The sequence below is a fragment of the Pseudopipra pipra genome, chromosome 4 (assembly GCF_036250125.1).
Source record: "Pseudopipra pipra isolate bDixPip1 chromosome 4, bDixPip1.hap1, whole genome shotgun sequence".
NCBI classification, from domain to species: domain Eukaryota; kingdom Metazoa; phylum Chordata; class Aves; order Passeriformes; family Pipridae; genus Pseudopipra; species Pseudopipra pipra.
Window position 1 is genome coordinate 72,434,256 of NC_087552.1, and position 24,658 is coordinate 72,458,913.

Genomic DNA, 24,658 nt, shown 5'->3' on the forward strand with positions numbered 1-24,658 from the left:
TTGGGTTGTTGGTCAGAAACAAACCAAAAACCATCAAAATTAAATCCCACACCATCTTCCCCATGACAGTTGTGCCCACTTCATTCTGTCACATGCCTTTTTTTTCCCAGTATTCTGTTCAAAGGGCAAACCAAAGCCACTCAGTATTTGCCCAGTTACAGCAAAAAGTCAGTACAAGTGCTGAGAAGATTCAGGTGTTCTTTAGAGAAATCAAAAAAAGAGAAATCCTATGTCTTTGAAAATACAGACATTTTGCACACCCTTCAATATTCAAACACTGCAGCTATACAATTACTGCAGAATTTTTAATGTGGAACTGGCAAGACATTTAAACTTCAATGAATTAAGACTGATAAGACCTCAATTTAAATGTTAGAGTAACAGAGGCCCAGGTAGACTAAGCACTACAGGAACCAAGAAAATCAGGTTTGAATTTACGGTCAGTGTAGGAAATTTCCATGCTAATTTGGAGGGAAGTATCTTGTTAGATATATTGCTCAACCTAATATGGCAATTCAGCCTTAGACTCCAAAAGCCTCACATGATTTATTTACACTTTAACATGACATACAGAACTTTTACAATGACATATCATGGTCTGCCCTTAAAGACAAAGAGTAAAAGGGAGGCAAAATGTTCTCCAGTCAACAACACCAAGGGAAATCACTGTGGTTCAGAAACAGCATTTCCTCACAAAATTATTAGAATTACAGAATCATTAAGGCTGCAAAAGATCTCATTGAGGCCAACCTTCAGCCAAGTACCACCTACTATCGTGAAATGCAACATCATCTCTTTTTTTGAGCACTTTCAGTAATGGTGACTCCACCTCTTCCCTGGGCAGACTGTTCCAGTGCTTAAACACTCTTTCAGTGAAGAAATTTTCCCTAGTATCCATCCTAAACTTCCTTTGACACAACTTGAGGCTGTTTCCTCTTCTCCTGTCTGTATCTGCCTGGGATGAGAGGCCAACCCCCACCTGGCTACAATTTCCTTTCAGGTCATTGTAAAGAGCAAATTACTTCAGTAAATTTAAAAATCTACTCATCCAAACAGCTGCAACACCACTGTGTAAACTTGCAACCACCAGAACCTGAAGTCAGGACAAATTATTAGCATATTTCTCATTTCCAAGCCATGAAATCTCATCTTCTCACACAGCTTTTTTATTTGTTACTGACAGCAAACACCAGTGTGGCTCTCTGAGCCCGGTAGGAAAAACACAACAACCTCTGAACATAAAATTGCAAAACCAGAAAATACAGGAATGAATAAATGAATCAAAACTCACTTTGTGCAACTGGAAATGATGCAGCATTTCTATAAATCTACTGGAAAATAATGGACATCCCCTATGAGGGGGCCCTGACATCATCAAAAAAAGGGACAGAGCATTCCTGAAAAGGTGTCTCAAGTCACTCTGCAGGCAGCATATTTAGACAGTGATTTATGTACAGTCATGAGCAGTGCAGGCACTCAGCAGGGATGCAGAAATGCAAAGGAACCTGAACTGCCCATAATGCATAAAACATTTGCCCATTTGGGAACATATCCTATTCCTCCAGTAATAACTACTGTGTTTCCACTTGTTTCTTTCAAGTAAAGAAAGACAAAACTGTTCATATAACCTCCAAAAGAGCCAGGTGAATAGCAAAATAGCTAATCTCCAGCCTGAAATACAGTAGGAAGCTTTAAACAAGCCTGTGTCCTCTAAAAATTATTCAGCCAGCCAGGAACCCGGCAACAGTACCCACGGAAAAACTTTCCCGCTGAGCCAGTCGTGCCTGAATCCATGGAGGCTGCTGATCCAGCAGTCAATCTCCTGTCAGTCATCCCCGATTCCTCAGCTCAGGACAGCTGTGGACATTTCTCTGTCTCATAACTGTAATTTACTGCTCACTGTCACCCAGATTAACCTCGCACAAGTCAGCACAGAACTGAAACGTACACACCAATTATTGCTTTGCTCTTAAATATGGACTCAGATGAAGCTGTTAAATGTGACAGCTGACAGTATCTTGAGAGTTTATAGATTTCCAGTTGCTGTCGTGTTTTTCACTTTCCAATCAAGCACAATAACCAGCTGTCTGTTAAGGACATCTCATTTTCATGTTTTTCCTCTGAGCTATTCCAATTTTTTACTGATATATTTGCGAGGAGAAGCTGCCAGCAGGCTTGTGCTCTCTCATTCCTTCTTCTGGTGTTCTGTATTTTCAAAAAAATGTCATTTTCTTCTCCGTAGGAAACAGGAATTAGAGCCTATAGAAACTCAGCTAGAGTGAGCAGACATCAGGAATGAGTAGTAACTTTAGAGAATAAGATTCCAAAGAGCAAACACTGAGCAATGTTATTCCTGTAGTAAAGCAGGGTCATCCTTGAGCACATTGCAGAGGATTGCATCCAGACAGTCCTTGGATATCTCCAGTGAGGGAGACTCCACAACCTCTCCGGGCAACCTGTTCCAGTGCATCTAAATATTAAATCATCAGGAGTAATACAAAGACTCCACAAAGGATTGTTCATTCCACTCGGATAAATAGAAATAGTCTCTGTCCCAAAAGCCAATTACAACAAAAACAAACCCCAAGCTCCTCTGAAATGCTGGCAGTGACTGGGAGCAGGAGCACTGGATGAGAGGGAAAGGAAGGCAGGAGAATGCAGGTTGGCTTAGAAATAAGCCCAAGGGTTTTAGAAGACAATCTCATATTTGAACCAGCTGGGAAATGCCTTTTCAAATGCAGATTTGAATTAATGCCAAGCCAGTACAGGAGTGGATACAGAGGTCTTTAACACTCACAGCTTACTCACTTGTCAACTGCTTTCCAAATTTCTCATTGACACATCCCAGCAACCCAAAATTCAGTCTGTCTTTGATTGGCACTGAATCTGATGATGTCAGAAGGAAATTCAAAGCATCCTTTTCTAAGTCTATTTTTCTGGAGACATAATTTCCTTTCTTTCTTATCTTGATCAAACATCAACACAAGAGCACCCCGAGTCTTGCTAGAAAGGGTGCCCAGTCCTGGGTTCTGAGTTTGGCAGAGTATTTCTAACCCAGGAGTCTGGGTTTAGGAGCTGGAAATCCCAGATTTCTGGTATTTTTGCTCCCTGACAGCCTGCAATACAAATCAGGAAGGATCCAGGAGAGCAAACCAGCAGGAAACTAGACCCCAATCAGAGCTAACCATCCGTTAAATAATGCTTTCATTTAGACAAATGGAAAACAATTGCAGTAAGAGCTTCTGTGGAGCTGTATTTAGTTCTTCTCTGTAGGATAGAGACTAGACATGTAATTTTATTTTGAAATAAATGACGGGATTTAGCACATATACATAAGAAGCTGAAAAAAAACCTATCAATTTTCTTTGAGAGATTGGGGGAAAAAAAGTCACAAGATCCAGCAGACTGAGAACCCTCCTGCCCCTGTCTCCCAAAAATACCAGATTTTAAAATTCAGATGAGTTCACCAGAGAAATAATAGATACCATGCTGGGAAAATATTTTGTCAAAGTTACTGATAAGACAAATGAAGCAAATACATATTTCTAGATTTACAAATAATAGTGAAACAGTTTACATCTCATTTCCATAGAAGTTCTTGCAGAGAACACCCAGGGATCTCCCTTGCAGAGGGTTTAAGTATTGTGAGACTCCAGTCAATGCAATATACTATACAAATATATAATTATTCATAGAACTAGTACAGAGGCTATGGACTAATTAAAAAAACCCTTATTTTACAGGTAGGAAACAGGACAAATCAACATTTATCTGAGGAGAAGGAAGGAGGAACCAAAACACGCCTCTCCTTTTATAAGAGCAAATAATACAAAGGCAAAACCACCATTATTTTTACTCATCTAATTTGAATTTTGCCCTACCTTTCTCTTCACAGAATTTCTTGTCATGTTTTTCTTTGGTTAAAGTATAAAGTAAGAAACACCAAATCAAAGAAACAGATGAATAAAAAGAAACTATTTTAAGCTGCAGAAAGACTCAACTAACATTGACTGAACAGCATATTTCCAATACCCCACAATTCATTGTGTGTATCCTTAAAACACAACCACAAAATATTTACATTGTTCTATGCACATTTGATCAAAACTCATCAGACAAAAAATGATCCATCATTTTCCAGATATCATCAAAGAGAAAAAAAAAAAACAAAATATGAATGTCTGATTACTTTCTTAAAGCAAGAGTAGGATTGTGGTGGTTTAAGGCTACATGGGCAGATGATAAAGATGCTCCTCTTTGGCAAATCAAGCCTTGATCAGACTTAGAACCGTGTCATGTTTGGTGTGTGCCATTCAGCTTCACCCTTTTGAGACTCATCCACACCTTTAAGCACCTTCCAAGTGAAACCTTTTGTTATATGGAACATGCTCAGCATTATTGCAAACCCAAGAAAATCTATCCCCAGGTTTCAAGGAAATGGTTTAATACTAAAGCAAATTCTGCCACGGATGAAATTCAATCCCTAGATAACAGGAGCTGCCTACAAGCCAGGGATCTGATCTATCCTAGTTATGGGGATTTAGTTACCATATCAGAGGAGTTAAGAGATATTTAACTTATCCCCTGCCCATATTAGATCATAACAGTTGCCACCTGAATGGCTCTTCAGGTTCCCCTGGCACTATTGGTCTATCTCCTGTACCTATATACTGAAACCTAAATTTAGGCCTCGATCTGTAAACTGAATCCCATCCCTTCTACCTGCAAAGGTCAGTTTGGAAAACAACATTTGATGCAGTATTATTCTCAAATTCTACCATCCCAGATGTGCTAAGATTAGAAGTACTTCATTTTATGTAATTTAAATATATATTCAGTTCTTATAATGTTTACTCAATAGATGTAAAAGTAGCTTAAGATGATTGCATTTCAATATAAAGCAGAAAAACAACAGTAAAAAAACCCAGAGATTGTGCAGCTCAGACTAAGAATAAAAAAAAAAAGGAGAAAGACTATTTCAAAAACCATACTGTGGAAACCATAAAACCAGCTGCTCACACCATTATGTGTTTAAGTAAAAACGATTAAACTGTATTAGCAACCTTCAGTATGGTCCTAAATGCTCACACTTTTTAAACTAAAACTCGCCTCCCTCTGTACATGTGGTCAGAAATAAAATAAGAATGCTTGTGGTCCGAGGACAAATTGCATCATTACCAAACACCTGTGTACTGAAAAAGAGTAAAATAAGAAGCCACAATTAATCAGTACTGAAAGTTTCTTTGAAAGAACTTTAAAGATTGCACCTACCAGTAATAGTTCTAAGGAGCAAGATTCTGTAGGAAGCAATCCAGCACATTCTCTTCCACCACAGCCTCATCACCTGTTATTTAATGTTCTCTTTATACCTTCTAACCCGTAACACAGCAGCACAAACTTTGCTTTCATTCAAGTTTTCACGAGAACCTTTCAACTATCACTTCACAAAAACTAAAAAGCAAATAATGCTTCTCAGTTCTGTGCCATCAAACATCTATTCCTTGAGGTGACTCAATTATATGGAATAATATCTTTAAAAGCAACATTTAAGTTTGAACTGTACAATGAGATGACTAAAGGGCTGAAGTTTGCACTGCTGATACCTCACTGTATCACTCTACCAACTGTAACAGTACCAATGAAAATAACAACGTTAAAGGCCCATCCTTCAGCCTTATATTGATGATTCCACCAAACAGGATCAAAATGTGCCACCTGATACTCTGGGAGCAACCAAAGACAAGAAATAGCAAAGCAGAGGATGCTCAGCTTGATGCCTCTTAGCACACATTTTCATTTTAAAACAGGTTGTTGACGTTGCTTCAGACTTTCTCCCACATCCTCCAGAGGGCACAGCAATAGTACTTACGGGTTTTAACACACAGTGTTGGGTGGAGAGAATTTTCTGGGATAAATTATGCACAACAAAGGTTATGCACTGCCAGGTAACACCATGTTGAACCATTTAACACCTCTGGAAACTCTACACAGAGAGTTGTATTTGAGACTTTGAGAACAGCACTAGAGCTACACTCACCACTTTCATAGTAACTGAGTATTTCCCAGTTCCAACAGCAAGTGAAAACCTTCCGTGGTTTAATTCATGTAATAGACAACCTCTTATGAGTATCTACAGGTCACATCCTAAATATCAAACATAATGTTGAAAATTAACTGTATTCACCTTCAATAAGAAAATAATTCTTCGGCCATTTCTCAGTTACACTGCTTACCATTATTTTCACCAGAAAAAGCATTCTGCCTCCAAAGAAATGCTTGTTGACTACTTATTACATAAGAAGGAACTTAATGCAAAACTCATGAGGAGCATGGAGTTCCTTCTTAGATAAAAAACCATTCCCATGAGCTTCTGCTTGTACCAAACAATTTGCAATATATTAAATAGTTCAATAATTCAAATAACATTACCATTAAAAGGTGAAATGGTTCGAAGAGAATTACCATTAAAAAGTTACATAATTAAAATATTAATTGATATGTTTTGTATTTTTTTGTAAATTTGAATTATAATTTAATTATAATTATATATAATTTTAATTATATTTAAAATAAATATATACCAATATTGTATATAATTCTAATTATAATCTAAATATATTATCAATAATTCTATAATTACCATTAAAATATATATGATTCTCATATAAATTTATATTCTAATGTATTATATATTATATATAGTAATATATATATTATATAATTATATAATTATACAGTTATATAATTATAATTATATGTAGTATACATATATATTATATTATATATAATTCTATTTATATAATTCCATATGTATTTTACATATATAAATATATAATGTTATATATTCTGTATTATATATTTTATATTCTTTATTATATAATATATTCTACATTATATAATGTATAATTCTAATTATCCATAATTCTAGTTATCTATGCAACATAAATATATATTATCTATAAGTCAATAACATTTACCATTATAAATATGCATAATATTCACATAAATTTAAATTGTAATTTAATTGTAATCACATATTATTTTAGTTATATATAATTATAATTATATTACATCTTTTATATATAAATATAAATTTCTAAATAAATTTAATTATAAATGTAAAAATATATCCTAAAAATATATAAGTCTTTTTAATGATTATTTATAGATATCCCTTTTATCGCACCATAAAGACGCATTATTTTGTTAAACATTAGACCAGTAACTTTGGCTCAGGAAGGCTAAAGGGAGCACTGCCAACGTACTGAGAGCGTGACTTACGTTGTTCATGTACTCGCTGAGCAGGTCCTGCAGCGCCTGGCGCACGGCGTTGCACTCGGCCACGATGCGCTCCCGCCGGTCGTCCCGCGTGCACGACGAGTCGGCCATAAGCGCCGCCCCGCTGATGATGCTCTCCAGCCTCTCCTCCAGGGACGGCCGGAACCGAGCCTCGCTGAAGGTCATCGGGTCCAGAATGATCTTGTTCTAAAAGGCAAAAGGAAATGGGAAGTGATGAGCATACGTGGGTCCTTGGTGTTTTCTAAGCATGTCTTATGTCAACAGAATCACAGAATGTGCTGAGTTGGAAGAGACCCACAAGGATCAATGAGTCCAAGCCTTAGCTCTGCACAGGACCATCCCTAAGAGTCACAGCACGTGCCTGAGAGGATCATGCCAATCCTTCTTGAACTCTGTCAGCCTTGGTGCTGTGACCATTTCTCTGGAGAGCCTGTTCGGTGCCCAACCAGCCTCTTGGGGAAGAACCTCTTTCTAATACCAAACCAAAGCCTTCCCTTACAGAACTGGAGGTCATTTCCTCAGCTCCTGTCACTGCTCAGCCCAGGGAAAAGAGCAGTGCCTGCCCCTCCTCTTCCCCTCAGGAGGAAGTTGTAACGGCAATGAGGTCTCCCCTCAGTCTCCTCTTCTCCAGGCTGAACAGACCAAGTGCCCTGGGCCGCTTCTCCTACGGCTTCCCCTCAAGGCCCTTCACCACCCTTACTGCCCTCCTTTGAACGCTTTATATTTATCATAGAATATCAGGTTGGAAGGGATCTCAAAGATCATCTGGTCCAACATTTCTTGGCAAAACTAACTACCAAGTTTCTGAAAAAATAAATATTACAGAAATACCTAGTAGCTTTAAATCCAAATAAATTAATAAAATTAAAAACAATCATATATATAAATAATTCACAACCTTGCTGCCCAAAATTGCTGTGGCTGCCCCATCCCTGGATGTGTCCAAGGCCAGATTGGATGGAGCTCTGAGCAATCTGGTCTACTGGAAGGTGTCCTTGCCAATGGCAGGGGGTTGGAATGAGATGGTCTTTACAGTCCCTTCCAACTCAAAGCATTTCATGATTATAAATTAATATTATTCTTCCTTGAATCCTCTGAGAATTTCTTGGCTATTCATGAAATTCCCAGGAAAGGTGTAAGTTATTTATACCTGAAGAGAAAGTGGGATATTCTCTGTTAACTAATTCCTTCATTTTGATTATTTTTATTAGCAGACTACACTACTAGATCATCTCAGTGTTATGTGAATTTAAAAAACTGAGGAACCTAACACTGCAAGAAAACCATTATTAGATAATCACATTTAGACAAAAATATGAAATATCTCTGATTTCCATTCTGTAGAGCATCTTTAAAAAGCCTTTTTTTGTTTTTAAATCAGGAAAAAAGTGCTACATAAAGACAGTCTAAAAATATCTAATTTGTCTAACAGGCTACTGGTTAGCAAAATATCTTTATTCCACTAGAAGAAGAATTGATTTTCAAAGACTGTTTTCTAATGAAGAAAGTTTAATTCTTAAATTATGATCACTGCTAAGCACTTGTGTACTTTATCTATCAGACTGATTACCAAATATCAAATAGGGCTAAAACACATTGATTCTACTCCCATCAGTAAAATCTTATGTAATGTTATGAGTTCTGAGTCACTGCTGGATTATATTCTGACCTGCTTTTCTCCCTTTGGAGTTCAAGGTAAGAAATACAAAAGCAATAATTAGCTGCTCCCACTTATGGGCACATTTGCAACACCTTGTAATTCAAAATAACCTTTTACTGCAATCATGCAAAGAAGTCTCCTAATTGTATATTGACTAAAAATGCTCTGTAAGCAGTGCACTTCTTATTTGAGCTTTGAAAGAAAATAAATCAGGAAACAGGAATGAAAAATATAAAAGCATTCTGATTTCTAATCATCACACCGAAGCACGGAAGATTTGTGTTAATGATCTGTTTTAATTTTCACAATGTTCTGATAACTTCATGGTTAGTCTATTTTCTTTAATATCCAAGAGCAACCAACAAGTACAACCCAAATGATACAATTAATTTGAAAAAAAAAAAAGCAACACAGAGTATTAAAATGTAAATCAGGATTTAGGGACATGATATATAACCAACATGTCTTTATTGTGGAAAACTTTTACTTATCAGAACATGTTGAAATGGATTTATTCTAAGCTAAAAACTGATTCCAAGTGAATGTCTTCTTTATTTCAGCAGAGCAAGTGTTTTACAAAACATCTTATTCCTCAATAAAACTTCCAACTCACACACAGACTTCTGTTACTATACAGAGAAAGGATCAAGCCCTGAAAATCTACAACTTCACTGAATGTGCAGCAGGTAAATGGCAATAAACACAAGGATGGCAGGAAATTTATGAAAATTCATTATTTAATAAAAGGACAAATAGAAGAATTTTAATCAGATAACATATTGTTCCAGCTCCAGGAACTGCTGACTTAGCAGAAACAAACGCAGCATGACCCGGAATGTGAAATAATGTCTCACACGTGTCTTCTGGGGTGTGTTTCTCAGCAATAAGCAGAACAGTTCTACAAGCACCTAAATTAGAAATGACTTCTCCAAGAGTCAGCTCTATGCATATTTATGTAGCTGGGCTCTTAAGTCAAATGCTAATACTTGGGATTTTCAGAAATCAACTATATAAATTCATCTTCACAACTGCACATTGAATTCAGTAGCAGCAAGAGTGCAATTGCGTCAAATGAACTATATATATATATAATAGTAAAAGAAAAATTGAAAAAATTAGCTACGTGTTTCGGCCCCAACTAATCCTTCCAGAAATGCCTCCCTTTTCTTCCTCGTCCTCACAGCCATAGGTGTAAGGTTCTCTCTCTACACAGAACATTTCAAACAGCAGATCTTACACCTCTCAGCAAGTCATAAATCACATTTTTCTTCTTACATGTTTTGGAATACTCTGCAATCAGTGTCCCGTGAGACCCAAGGACCTATCAAAAATAAAATCCTGGAATATGCAAATATGTATATTTATCTGCATGTGTATCTGCATATGCAAATTCTGGGACAGGCACCTGGGGAAGAATAACCCCAGGCACCAGTAGAGGCTGGGGGTGACCTGTTGGAAAGCAGGAGAGGGAGGAAGTGGAGAAGGACCTGGGGGTCCTGGTGGACAACAAGCCATCCCTGACCCAGTGGCATGTCCTGGGGGCCAAGAAGGCAAATGATGTCCTGGGATGCATTAGGAGGAGCATTGCCAGCAGGTCAGGGAGGGGATCCTGCCCCTCTGCTCAGCACTGCTGAGGCACATCTGGAGTGCTGGGTCCAGTTCTGGGCTCCTCAGTACCAGAGGGACATGGAGCTCCTGGAGCGGGTCCAGAGGAGGCTACAAAGAAGATGAAGGGATTGGAGCATCTCTTACAAGGAAAGGCTGAGGGAGCTGGGGCTGTTCAGCCTTCAGAGGAGACACTGAGAGGGGATCTCCCCCACATCTGTCAGTGTCCACAGGGAGGGGGGAGAGCATGGACCAGGCTCTGCTCGGGGGGGCCCAGCAGTGGGACAAGAGGAACGGGAAGGAACTGATGCCCAGGAAGTTCCACCTGAACATGAAGAAGAATTTTCTTACTGTGCACATGGCTGACCTTCATTGCTGACTTGGGATGAACTTGCTGTCCAGCAGGAGCATTTGATGCTTATTTTTGCCCCACTGCTTTATTAACCCAAACAGAGAGTCACAGAATGGTTTGGGTGGGAAGACACCTTCAAGACCATCTTCTTCTGCATCCCTGCCATGGGCAGGAACACCTTCCACTAGACCAGGTTGCTCCAAGCCCCATCCAACCCAGCCTTCAACACTTCCAGGGATGGGGCAGTCTGTGCCAGGGCCTCACCACCCTCAGAGAGAAGAATTTCTTCCCAATATCCCATCTAATCCTGTCTTCTGGCAGTTTGAAACCATTCCCCCTTGTCCTGTGCCTCCAGGTCCTTGTCCAAAGTCCCTCTCCATCCTTCTTTTAGTCCCTTTTTAGGTATAGGAAGGTTGCTATAAGGTCTCCTCAGAGCCCAGAAGTAATTTTTAGCCCTCTTTTAATTCACTTTTATATAACAAGAAACACTTCTGGGAAAGAAAACCCCAAGAGATTTTAAGGAAAGAAACAGAACAACTGTGTTCAGCTTAAAATACAATAAATAATGATGTAGTTACTTTCTGACGGGTGGTTATAAATAAATTATATTCTAGATGTTATTTTTAAAGTCTTTCTCAAATATCTCACAGGGAAAACAGCTATTTTGAGGGGGAAAAAAAAGACTGGGAATGAGACCCTTCTACATCACAGCTCTCAACATGCAGTTACCAAAGAGACACTATATTTTGCTTACAAAAAGTGTTACCCCTTTTCAAAAGCTTGGTATTAAAATCCAATTTCAGACTAAGTTATTGACACCTACACAGGTCTTACATATAAATTAACAAGGAAACAACAACTTATTGGAATGAAGAAAAAAAAATAGTTGGCAGTAAATCTGGCTCAATAAATTCCTTCAGAAGTCTGAAGTTCCCGTCACTTCTTGATAGCCAGTTAATGAACGATGCCTGTAAATGAACTGGAACATTTTACATTTCTAATTAGTTAACTAACATTAGAGCCATAAATCAACCACTGACACTATAATTCAGCCCTTTTAATTAAGTGTTTCAAGTTTCTTTACAAATGTAGACAGATTAGTGTAAACGTACATCATCTTTGGCTTCAGATGCTGAAATGAAGTCCAAGAAAATTAATTTTAATACAATTGAAATTTGTTTGGAAACTGCTAAACTCACAATAAAATCTTGTTTAACTTTATTATTGTTAACTATTTTCTCTCCAACTCTTCTTTCTTCTTTAAATTATACAAAGTGTGATTAAAGTGTAGTTGCAATGTTTTAATAAATAATAAAGATTTTCAGAAAATAGACCTCGTCATACTAGTTAGTATTATAAGCCATCTTTCTTTTGTTCAGAAAGGAATAAACTATCTCAAACACTAATAAACTATAGGAAAACACTTCTGAAATTTAAAATATCAGATAAATTATTTATAGTTCAGATAAAAATACTGAAAAAGCCCCATATCCTACAGCAATGCACTGTACAATCAGAGAGCACATAATAATTGAAACTTTGTGACATTTATTGGGATTAGAATCTCATTTTCAACCATATTAAAAAAAAATCCCAATGTTTTTATTAGAAATATAAAGTAAAAAAACCCAAAACATTAAATTAATGTTATAAAACAACTTTACAACTCCAAAAGAACTAGAATTACTGTATCATTGCCTGCATTTTCCAACTGAATTGCTTCATTATCATGTGCATTGCCTTATTGCTCATGAAAACTCTGCTCATCTACAGGTTTCTGTACATAGAAAGTCTTATGGAAATTTCAGCAGCTTCTTCAGAACCTCTGCCTCGTTTACTTGTTAAACACAAAAGTAAATGGTAACAATCTGGGGGGGCTGGAGAGCCAACATAAAATGTGTTCAAATATATTCCTAAATCAATGGATAGAGTCATAAACTCTGATGGTGCTCAGCATTTTGGCAAGCATGAGAAAACTCACATGGAAAGTATTTTTTTTTTCTTTTTCAAAATAGTAAACAGAATTAACAAAACCACAGCACCTCAGAGCTGGTAACACAGAGTTTCTAAAATTAAATTCTTGCTCTGCTATCGCTCACAATAAATATTGTGACAAAAAAGAGTTTTGGAGAAAAATAAAAACAAACACCAATAAGCTGGTCTGCAGAGTTTTCCTGTTTGGACAGTGAGTGTATGTGTGCAAGGTCAGATTTTTACCTTCACACAGATTCTTTTTAGAATTCTCCACTCAATTCCCTTCTATACAACTCCTGATTGAGAGAACCAGGAATTCAATTTTCCTTGCACTTCCTTTATTTTTCTATCACGTAAAAGGCTGATGAAAGTAAAAATAGCCTGTGTTGGGCCCTTTATACAATTCAGTGTCCTCTGTTCTTAAAAACACACAACCCCCCTCCCAAAACCAGAAGTTATTTCCTCTTGTAATAGAGTCAAAGTGAATTTTCAAAGAAACTACCAAATCATGCAACAGAATTTCAATATCAGCTTGTTCTGTTTAACAGGAAACATCCTTCTTATTTGAAATAGGCAATGTTTTAAGAGCATTGAGCTGGAAAAAAAAAAAAAAGAAAACCAATGCACACACTTCTACACACTTCTGTATAACTTCTGCATAACTTCTGCATAACACAGTTCTACAAAAATGATATCTAAGGCAATCAAAGTAAACCCAAATTATGCATTATGTACCAGAACAGTACAGAACACTAAGAGAGACACATAACTGGAATTTAGGGCTTTGTGGCTCCTTTATTAATTCTTGTATTAATCTTATGTTAAAAGATCGGAGCAGATGACCCTTGAGGTCTTTTCAATCTGGTATTCACTGATTCTATAAAGCTGTTGTGGGACTCTGGATACATGTTAAATGCTACCTTCTTTCCTCTATTTCTCTTTTTACACTTTTTTAACTCACATATTTAGAACATAAAATCTTCAGGGCAGAGACCATTTCCTAATGTGGTTTTTAATGATTTCAAATCATAAACTCATTTAGGTTAGAAAAGATCTCTAAGATCATCAACCCACCAGCACCACTGTGTTCACCTCTAAATCATGTCCTCAAGTGCCATATCCATGGTTTTTTTAACACTTCCAGACATAGTGACTACACTACTGCTCTCAGCACAAGGAAAAGCCAGTTTTTAAGGTAAATGCCATGGGAAAATGAACAATATATCCAAAGAAGGACTCAAAACAGCAGTCACAATGCCACTGAAAAATCAGATTGACAGATATTTTAGATAAATAAATTTACAATCACAAGTATGAAAAAATTCATTTGTGTAAAAAGCAGTACTGGATGCACTGAAGAACCCAGTTTTTCTGAGTAACTTGGGAGACAAGGATAAATAAGAGTGTTTGATGTATTTCTTTGTCAGAAGCGCTGCACTACAGCGAAAACAAATGCCATGGGCTCGCAGGTTTGGTTTATGTACATTTGTCCGTGTCTCCCACCTTGCTAACAAGCCTGTTTAGCTCTGTTTTAGCAATAAATCAACCGTTTCTCCCTGTCAAGATGCAGTGTTAAACAGACACGCCATACAGCTGTAATTCAACAAAATAAGAAGAGTGTGACAGTGCAGCGTTGCACTGCAGCTTCCGATGACCCACTCTGGGGTGTTAAATGAACAGATATAATTCAGAGGGTGCTCTAAATGAGCTGGAGAGGGTCTGGAATGACAGGACAGGGGGGAATGGCTGCATACTGAAAGAGGGCAGGGTTAGATGGGGTATTAGGAAGAAATTCTTCCCTATGAGGGTGAGGAGGCCCTGGCACAGGTTGCCCAGAGAAGCTGTGGCTGCCCCATCCCTGGAAGTGTCCAAGGCCAGTGTCCAGTGTCCAGACAGTGGTTAGACCAACCTGCGATAGGGGAATTTGTCCCAGCCCATGGTGGGGCATGGGACTGGATGGTCTTTATATCCCTTCCAACCGAAACCATTTTGTGATTCCACGATCTTTTCTTCTGGAACATCGAGATGGCAAAATTTACAGGAGCTCAACAGGGCTCACACTCAGGTATAAGTGTATAATGAAGAGCAGAAGCAAGAGCCCCGACCTTGACAGCACTCTCTTCAAACTGTTCTTCAGATGAAGAGCATTGAGGGGAAGTCATATGAGGAGGCTAAGGGCACACAGTTGCTAAGCATAGACAAAAGGAGACTGAAAGGAGACCTAATTCCCTAGATAACTTACAGATTCTTAGGCAGAACTTTGTGACTGGCCTGGCTGTGATGCCTCTGGTGTCTGTGACGTCACATGGGACATGTCACAATGGAGGCAAGTATAAAAGGCCACCACAGGTAACGCTGCCCCAGTCCAGTCTGGGCAGAGGCAGGGAGTGGGCACCCCCTACTCTCTCTCCCCTGCACGCTATGACTCGGGCAATGCTCCTTGCTTTGCTTCTGCAGAGCCTCATCCACTACCCGCTGCCGATGGGCGACGGATTGGACGAGGTGACGCGGGAGCGCATGGAGCTGCGCGCGCACTATCTCCAGCGGGAGATGACTCGGATGCAGCAGGAGCTGGAGCAGGGCCCCCTGGAGCGCGCTCTGCGTGCCGGGGGAGCCCTGCTCTGGGCTGCCCTCCAGCAGTGGCACTTCTCGGCTCCTGCTGCAGCCCTGGGCCTGCTCTTGGCGCTCTGGTTCAGCCGCAGAATAGCAGCCATGAACCAGAGAGCAGCGGCCAGGAGAGCCCTCGAAGACGCGAGGAGGAGGAGGAGGGCATCCATCCAGACCATGCTCACCCTCAGGAAGAGATACAAAGAGGTGAAGGAAATCTGGGCATTCGCCAAGGAAATGAAGAAGAAGGTGACAAGGGCGATGCAAACCAGGAAGAGGAAGAAGAGCATGGTCTGGACAGGAGGGCCTCTCAGGGTGGACCAGGAGGGTCTTCCAGCAGCAGCTGCTGGAACCCTTGCAGCACACGAGCTGCGGCCTGGAGAAGAAGCACCCTGAAAACCTTCACCGAGGCCGGGACAACCTTCACCTAGGGCCTAACAACCTTCCCCCAGGCCCTGACAACCTTCACCCAGGCCCTAACAACCTTCACCATGGCCCTGACAACCTTCACCTAGGGCCCTGACAACCTTCCCACAGGCCCTGACAACCTTCACCTAGGGCCTCACAACCTTCACCCAGGCCCTAACAACCTTCACCATGGCCCTGACAACCTTCACCTAGGGCTGAACAACCTTCACCCAGGCCCTAACAACCTTCACCCAGGCCCTGACAACCTTCACCCAGGCCCTGACATGGCTTCAACCTATGGCCTGACAGACAGTCCCTATATTAACAGTAGTTCATTTTGGTGTAGCTAAGATGTAGCTAGCATCTTTGCCCCGACAAGTAGAGAAGTAGGAATTAGGCAGTGCCCCAACAACTGTGTTGGTAGTTAATATGTAGTTCCCCAAGAATTCTATGAGTAGTTACACGTAGTTAGTGCATAGATCCCCTCAAAATTGATAACGACATAATACGTTGTTAGTGCATTGATCCACCAAAATATTTAAATAGTTAAGATATGGTAGCCCCACGGACATGTAAGTAGTTGACATGTAGTTAGTTCCTTTACACCCTTCAGATAGAGAAGTAGTTAACATGTAGTCAATTTACCCTCCTCAAATATTTAATTAGTTAACATATAGTTAGTGCATTTCTCCCCAACAAATCCATAAGCACTGACAGTCCGGGACAGGCCATGGGTCCAGCCGCCATTTTGGGGCAGGTCGTGCCTTCGGCCGCCGCCATTTGGCTGTGGCCCAGAGAGTGACAAAGGCTCCCAGGGCAGGGGGGGGAGCAGTGGCCGTCCAACCTACCCACAGCTCACCCTGTCTCCCCTCTGCTTCCCACCTGGCTTCTTTTGAGCCAATCAACTGGTTGATTGAACCTGTTGTTTCAATAAAAAAGATTGTTCCCAGTCTGGATTGTCCAAGTTCTCACTGGACTCAACCAGACCTGCAGTGCTGAATTGGTTCTAATCTGAAATTCAGCCTACTTGCACCCAGCCCACCTGATCTCGGAGGACCAGCTGACACTCAAGGGGCTCTCTTTTCTGCTCAATTCCAACACCTTTCATGCATTAGACATCCTCTATGCTCCCCAGGGATCTGGTGCCACCTCACTGGCCGCCTGGGCACTGGGCTCTGCTACACTCTTGCATGCAAAGGCACAGATTACTGCTTTGGAGCTCATGCGTGGCCAAAGCTTGGGGGAGGATTCCTGAAAGAACAACCATGTTGGCTTCTTTTCTGGACACTTCTCTCAGTGTCTGCCAAAGGCCGTTGTTGGAAAGGGAAACAATGAATTGTCTAGGTGCGCCTGCCGGAACACAGGGACTGAAGGGACAGGGGGCACGGCCACACAGACGGCACCTCTCCTCTGGCACTCTCCCACCTCCCCAGGGGCCCTGACAGAATTGGGGGTAAGGGGGGTCTTGCAAGGGGAACCCAACGAGAATGAGGACAGTGGGTCACCTCGCATGGAGGTGTCGCTCAGGGGAAGTCGGCCACACTCTGCGTCAAAACTGCTCAGGAAGGAGAAACCACGTGGGTCATTGTCACAGGAGGCCCCTTCTGAGGCAAAGCCGTTCTTTAGTGCTGCACACGGGGTGTCCCATCCAACCAGGGGTACCCGGAATGCAGTTTTACATTAGATTCTTACAGTTTGCTCTGGCCTTCAGGGGCAACACGGGTTGACCTATCCCTGCTTAACACACACGTTTTACTATGTTGCAAACAGCTCAAATTCTGGGCCAGAACCACCCCCTGCTTCATTCTTGATCTAAAGGAGCCCCGACTTGGTGTTGCTACAGTCTCCTTTGGGGAAATCCACCCCCACAGCTCCTCCTCACTCCTGGGCAATGTCTCTTTGCAACCAAGGTCCCCTCACAGTGCCAAGCAGCAACAGAGATCCTGCCACGGAGAGGACCCATCCCACCACCAGGACATTCACCACCAAGCACCCAGAGGTGTTCCAAAGCTCCAGCAGCACCCCCACAAGCCCAGAGGTCAGCCCCGAGGGAACTGATCCCGTTGCACAGCAGGGGATCCAAAGGAGCAAAGCATCCAAGGGCCATGTCCCCCACCGTTACATTTGACAAGGGATCGGGGGCTTCTGCCCGCGATGGGAAGGGAGCCCCTGGGGGCCCATTCCCTGCTGCTGGGGCTGCACTTGGCAGCTGTCGGGGCTCTGGTTGCCCACTGGCAGTGGCTGCGAGGGGGTGGGCACAAAGGGCGGGGCTGGCCTGGCTGTGATGCCTCTGGTGTCTGTGACGTCACATGGGACATGTCACAATGGAGGCAAGTATAAAAGGCCACCACAGGTAACGCTGCCCCAGTCCAGTCTGGGCAGAGGCAGGGAGTGGGCACCCCCTACTCTCTCTCCCCTGCACGCTATGACTCGGGCAATGCTCCTTGCTTTGCTTCTGCAGAGCCTCATCCACTACCCGCTGCCGATGGGCGACGGATTGGACGAGGTGACGCGGGAGCGCATGGAGCTGCGCGCACACTATCTCCAGAGGGAGATGACTCGGATGCAGCAGGAGCTGGAGCAGGGCCCCCTGGAGCGCGCTCTGCGTGCCGGGGGAGCCCTGCTCTGGGCTGCCCTCCAGCAGTGGCACTTCTGGGCTCCTGCTGCAGCCCTGGGCCTGCTCTTGGCGCTCCGGTTCAGCCGCAGAATAGCAGCCATGAACCAGAGAGCAGCGGCCAGGAGAGCCCTCGAAGAGGCGAGGAGGAGGAGGAGGGCATCCATCCAGACCATGCTCACCATCAGGAAGAGATACAAAGAGGTGAAGGAAATCTGGGCATTCGCCAAGGAAATGAAGAAGAAGGTGACAAGGGCGATGTAAACCAGGAAGAGGAAGAAGAGCATGGTCGGGACAGGAGGGCCTCTCAGGGTGGACCAGGAGGGACTTCCGGCAGCAGCTGCTGGAACCCTTGCAGCACACGAGCTGCGGTCTGGAGAAGAAGCACCCTGAAAACCTTCACCGAGGCCGGGACAACCTTCACCGAGGTTGGGACAACCTTCACCCAGGCCCTAACAACTTTCACCCAGGTCCTGATAACCTTCACCCTGGGCCTAACAACCTTCACCCAGGCCCTGACAACCTTCACCTAGGGCCTAACAACCTTCACCCAGGCCCTGACAACCTTCAGTTCTCATTGGACTCAACCAGACCTGCAGTGCTGAATTGGTTCTAATCTGAAATTCAGCCTACTTGCACCCAGCCCACCTGATCTCGGAGGACCAGCTGACACTCAAGGGGCTCTCTTTTCTGCTCAATTCCAACACCTTTCATGCATTAGACATCCTCTATGCTCCCCAGGGATCTGGTGCCACCTCACTGGCTGCCTGGGCTCTGCTACATACTTGCAGGTTTATTGCATACAAAGACACAGATTGGGTTTGAAACTCATAAATCTCCTATGTTTGGGGTAGGATTCTTGAAAGAGCAACCATGTTGGCCTCTTTTCTGGACACTTCTCTCAGTGTCTGCCAAAGGCCATTGTTGGAAAGGGAAACAGTGAATTCAGAATGAAAAGTTACATACAGCTTTTTCTTCTTGGTCTGCTCAGGAGAAAGCAACAGGAGCTTCTGCAAGAAGTGCCCACTCGCAGCTGAATACATCAGCTCAGATTTACAGCTTAATATGAGTCAGCAGTGCCCTGGCAGCCAGGAGGGCCAACCCTGTACTGGGGTGCATCAGGCAAAGCCTTGCCAGTGAGGCAAGAGAGAGGATTGTCCTGCTCTGCTCTGCACTGGGGTGGCCTCACCTGGAATATTGTGGCAATTTTGGGCACCACAATGTAAGAAAGATATGAAGCTGTTGAAGAATGTCCATAGAAGGGCAATGGAGATGGTTAAGGGTCTTGAGAGGAAGCCTTATGAGAAGCGGCCGAGGGCACTCGGTCTGTTCAGCCTGGAGAAGAAGAGGTGAGGGGAGACTTCACTGCAGTCTAGAAGTTCCTAATGAGGGGAGGAGGAGGGGCAGGCACTGATCTCTTCTCTGTGGTAACCAGTAACAGGACACAAGGAAATGGCCTCAAGTTGTGTCATGGGAGGTTTAGGTTGGATATTAGAAAGAGTTTCTTCCCCCAGAGGCTGGTTGGGTACTGGAAAAGGCTCCCCAGGGATGTGGTCACAGCACCAAGCCTGATAGAGTTCAATAAGTGTTTGGGCAATGTTCTCAGGCACATGGGGTGACTCTTGGGGATGGTCCTGTGCAGGGCTAAGGGTTGGACTCGATGATCCTTGTGGGTCCCTCCCTTCCAACTCAGTGTATTCTGTTATTCTCTAAATGGAGATATTCTTTCTCTGAAATATTAGTGGTGTTCAATTCTCACATATCTAAGCTATAGAGGCATCTCAGAGGTGCTAAATAAACATACTCAAAATAGTAGCAAGTGTAGTCTAATTAAAACATTTCACTTAGTGTTCTTTCTGAGCTACATAACCTGAAAAAACTAGTATATTTTTTATTTAACACTTCAGATATTCATACTTTACCATTTACAATTAAATAAGAAACTTGCAATAATTTGAATAATAATGGAACAATTTTATTGCTACAGAAAACATATTTCTTTGTAGGAATATTAATTAGGTTTTTAAAGTGTATTTCCTTTCTGTGTTTTTACTATCTCTAACAAATTTGTGTGGACGAGAGTTCACTACCAAAACTACTTTGCAAATAAACTGGCTTCAGTTCTGCTACAAACAAGATAAATGTATTAGATAGGAAAGCACAGGAAGCACTTGGTCTGTTGGCTTTTTCTATCACTGGAAGAAGTGGTAGCAATCAGCTATGGTTAAATTACAGAGTATTTTTGATTGCTAATACAATACTAATTTACTATACAGGAGCATTTCGGGAGGGGGGGAAGAAATATTATACATAAAAAAATAAAACCAGAAGCCCACTAGATGGTGCTCCTATACAGCAAATAGAGATCAGCAGCACCATTCCCACAATTAAAGGTGAATGTAGGTAAGATCCTAACCCACAGTAACCCAGGGTGCTTCTTTTTACAGAGGTCATACCCCGTGATTCATTTGCTACAAAATCCCGCAAAATGCTACAAAATCCAGTGCTGTCCTCTGTACTCTGGAACTGACATTTCCACAAAAACGTATCAACATGCCCATACATACACAAGCACAGATAAAACATTCACCATAATATGTCATTCAGCCAACTACTAAGATTAAAAGCAGAGTGAATTTCTGAAACAACTGATTAAAACAATTGAGATTCATGGAATTATACAGTGGTTGTGTAGGAAAAGACCTTTCAAGGTCATCCAGTCTAGTCCCCCTGTCATGAGTAGGACATAGATCAGGTTGCTCCAAACCCTCTCCAGATTGGCCTTGGACAATCCAGGGATGGGGCAGCCACAGCTTCTCTGGGCAACCTGGGCCAGGGCCTCACCACCCTCATTTTAAAGTATTTCTTCCTTAGGCTTATTAAGCACTACTTAGTAACAATCAAAAGATTAGTGTTTTATCAACATTATTCTCATACTAAATCCAGAACACAGCACTGTACCAGCTACTACTAGGAGCTGGATTTTGATGATCCTTGTGGGTTCCTTCCAACTCAGGATATTCTATGATTCTATGATATCAAAAAAAAAAAATCAACTCTCTCCTAGCCAGGACAGGTGTATATAGTCTGAATCTGCCCTCAACCTAAACTCTCTTTGCATTTCTTCCTGCTAAAATACTCATGTACGGCATGGAAAAAGCTCAGGAAAAAGAAACACCAAAAGTAGCTCGCAGAAGAGGTTGCAGTGGGCAGGAAAATGTAGTAATAGCTGGAAGAAAAACCTTGTTTAACCCCTTAGCATCATCAGGACCCTGAAAATTTACTCTGCTTATTCCCCATTTGAAAGATCAGCTCAGCATCCTCAAACATATGCCTGGTGAAGCTTTTAGTAATAGTGTAAAATGCAACATTGTGGTGTTGGTCATTACGTACTTAATATGCAAAAGATGACCAGTCTGATTTTTCTCACAGGAGATCTGAGGAGTGCAGGAAGTGCCAAAGTATCTCACTACTGCACAGAAGCCTGGGAAGCACTGGGATGCAGCCTGGCTGCCTTCATGTGGGAAATGACTGGCCTGACACTATTCCAGTGTAAAACCCACTTCAGCTGCACAAGGGGAAAAAAAAAACCCACAAGTATATTTTGGGGCCCCCGACACAAGAAAGTTGTGGACATGTGGGAATGAATCTAGAGGAGATCCACAAAGTTGATCAAAAGGATGAAGCCCCTCTGCTCTGGAGCCAGGCTGGAAGAGCTGGGGGGTTCACCTGGAGAAGAGAAGGCTCCAGGGAGACCTGAGAGCCCCTTCCAGTGCCCAAAGAGGCTCCAGGAGAGCTGGAGAGGGACTGGGGACAAGTGATGGAGGGACAAGACAAGGGGGAATGGCTTCCCACTGCCAGAGTGCAGGGATAGATGGGATATTGGAAAGAAATTCCTCTCTGTGAGGGTGGTGAGGCACTGTCACAGGTTGCCCAGAGAAGCTGTGGCTGCCTCATCCCTGAAGTATCCAAGGCCAGGTCAGATGGGGCTTGGAGCAACCTGGGCTAGTGGAAGGTGACCCTGCCCACAGCAAGGGTTTGGAACTGGATGGTTTTTAAGTTTCCTTTCAACACAAGTCATTCTATGATTCTCCAATATTTCATTCCAAGCCATACATGAGAATATCTGAATTTGCAGGGCACTTTCCCCAGTGCACACTGACATGGGCATTCCTATTTAAATTCAATATATAACTGCTACTATACAGAAATAGCCATTAGCCTGGGCTTCCCTAAATGCTAGAGCTCCACAAGTCTGGTTCCAAACTGCTATGTGGGACATGCAGTAATATTTTTACAATTGTTTCTTACAATTTCGATATTGAAACAAGCTCGTTTCAATTCTTATTTTGAAGCTCACATTTTCTCTCTCCTTTTTACTGCAGCATCACAAGTCACTTCCCTGAAGTAAATTTGGATTCCATAAATATTATGAAAAAAAACCCAAAATCCATTCTCAGGCTGAACATCTAACAGCTATTTGTTAAAAAAGCAACATTTTAAAGGTAGTCAGCCTTTTGTCTGGTATCTTTCTGTCACATTTGATAGTTCTTAAGTTTAGTACAACAAAAAAAAAGGCAGCCTTTGCTATTGCTGTACCCAATTACTGTGTCTTTGAGTTTCTATGTAATTTTTCCCCCTCATTACACGCTTATTCGATTTTTCACTCCATTTAAGTTGCACTGCATTCTCTAGCCATGCAAAATATTCCTAGAGGAGCATTAAAATATTCAAGAAATATGTTATGATAGCCCATTTATTAAATATGAGCTGTATTTAACAGCCTGGAGGACAGTGACCAGTGTCATCAGACACTTTCCTTCTCATTAGACGTAGTTGTTTCCCCAGTGGTTGACTCGTACTGTTCAAAAATTTATTAAAGATTGAGTTACTCTGCCTGGAATTTTCAGTTGAAATGCTGCCCATAACAAAAAATGGTACAGTTTCAGTACCTTGGGACCTATCCCAAATACGTAAATACCTCTAATACCAAAAATCATTTTAACCACCTCTTTCAGTTCGTAACCAGATCAACTCATAGAATCATGGAATCATAGAATATCCTGAGTTGGAAGGGACCCACAAGAATCATCACGTCCAACTCCTGGCCCCACGCAGGACAGGCCCAATAAATCCCACCATGTGCCTGAGAGCATTGTCCAAACACCTCTTGAACTCTGGCAGGTTGGTGCCACGACCACTTCCCTTTATATTCCTTTAAAAAACAAATTATTTTCATACTCATTCAAGACTCAACACGATTTTGAAATCGAGGAGTAAAGGGGTGACCCACAGGCAGAGTAATTCAAGATGTTAACAAGGACCAACATTGCTGGTCTGCAGCTTTAAAGATAAACGGATGTGTGCATGTAGAGAGAAGCAATAAATCGAGTATTAAAAAAACCTAAGAGATAAAAATTATAAAATATCAGATAAAACAACATCAGGTATAGGGTGAGTCAGTTTGGATTAACATATATTAAAAAGCAAGGACTATACGTCCCTTTTAACAAATAAAATATCAATTTCTTCCACACTGCTAGAGGGACAACTTGCCCACACACACACACAAAACTCCATGAGAAAGTCAGCTAAGCCATCCCCTCAGCTCTTCTTAGAGCAATACAAAAGAAAACAGCTACTTGCTTTTGTCATCAATGGAAAGAAGGGGTTTGGTGCTTCTTCCTTCAGACATCTCTTCCTCCCCTTTCAAAGTCAGAGGATTTATAAATTTGTTTTATCCTTGACTCATAATTTTATTGTAGATAATCCAAGCCTTGCTTCAAGCCCAGGAATGATTCTTTTTATAGGGTTGTGATGCATGCATAGTAAACAGCTTTATATTTACACCACCATTACACCTACTTTCACAGCACTGTACCAAAATGATTACCCTAATTTTTTTATATCAAAATATAAAGAAAGATATTAAGAACTATGGATCCCAAGTGCCCAACAAATACTATTTTTGCCTGTCACGGTCCCACCTCCATTCTGTCATGAAGAACATGTCCCCCAACCATGTACCTGCAGCCTTTGTTGTGGAAGAGAAAATCATGGAATCACAGAATCATTCGGTTGGAAAAGACCTCTAAGATCAAGTTCAACCATTCCTCCAGCACTGCCTGGATCACCACTG

At 41.7% G+C, this 24,658-nt stretch overlaps 1 protein-coding gene across 4 annotated transcripts in view; it reads right to left on the reverse strand.

Annotated features, from left to right (window-relative positions):
• CTNNA2 (catenin alpha 2) overlaps window positions 1–24,658 on the reverse strand; it is a 486,975-nt gene that overhangs the window by 334,997 nt on the left and 127,320 nt on the right. For all 4 annotated transcript variants that reach the window (XM_064653544.1, XM_064653542.1, XM_064653543.1 and 1 more), the window contains one exon: window positions 7,282–7,485. In XM_064653544.1, coding sequence (XP_064509614.1) covers window positions 7,282–7,485 — 204 coding nt within the window. The remainder of the gene's footprint in view (window positions 1–7,281; window positions 7,486–24,658) is intronic.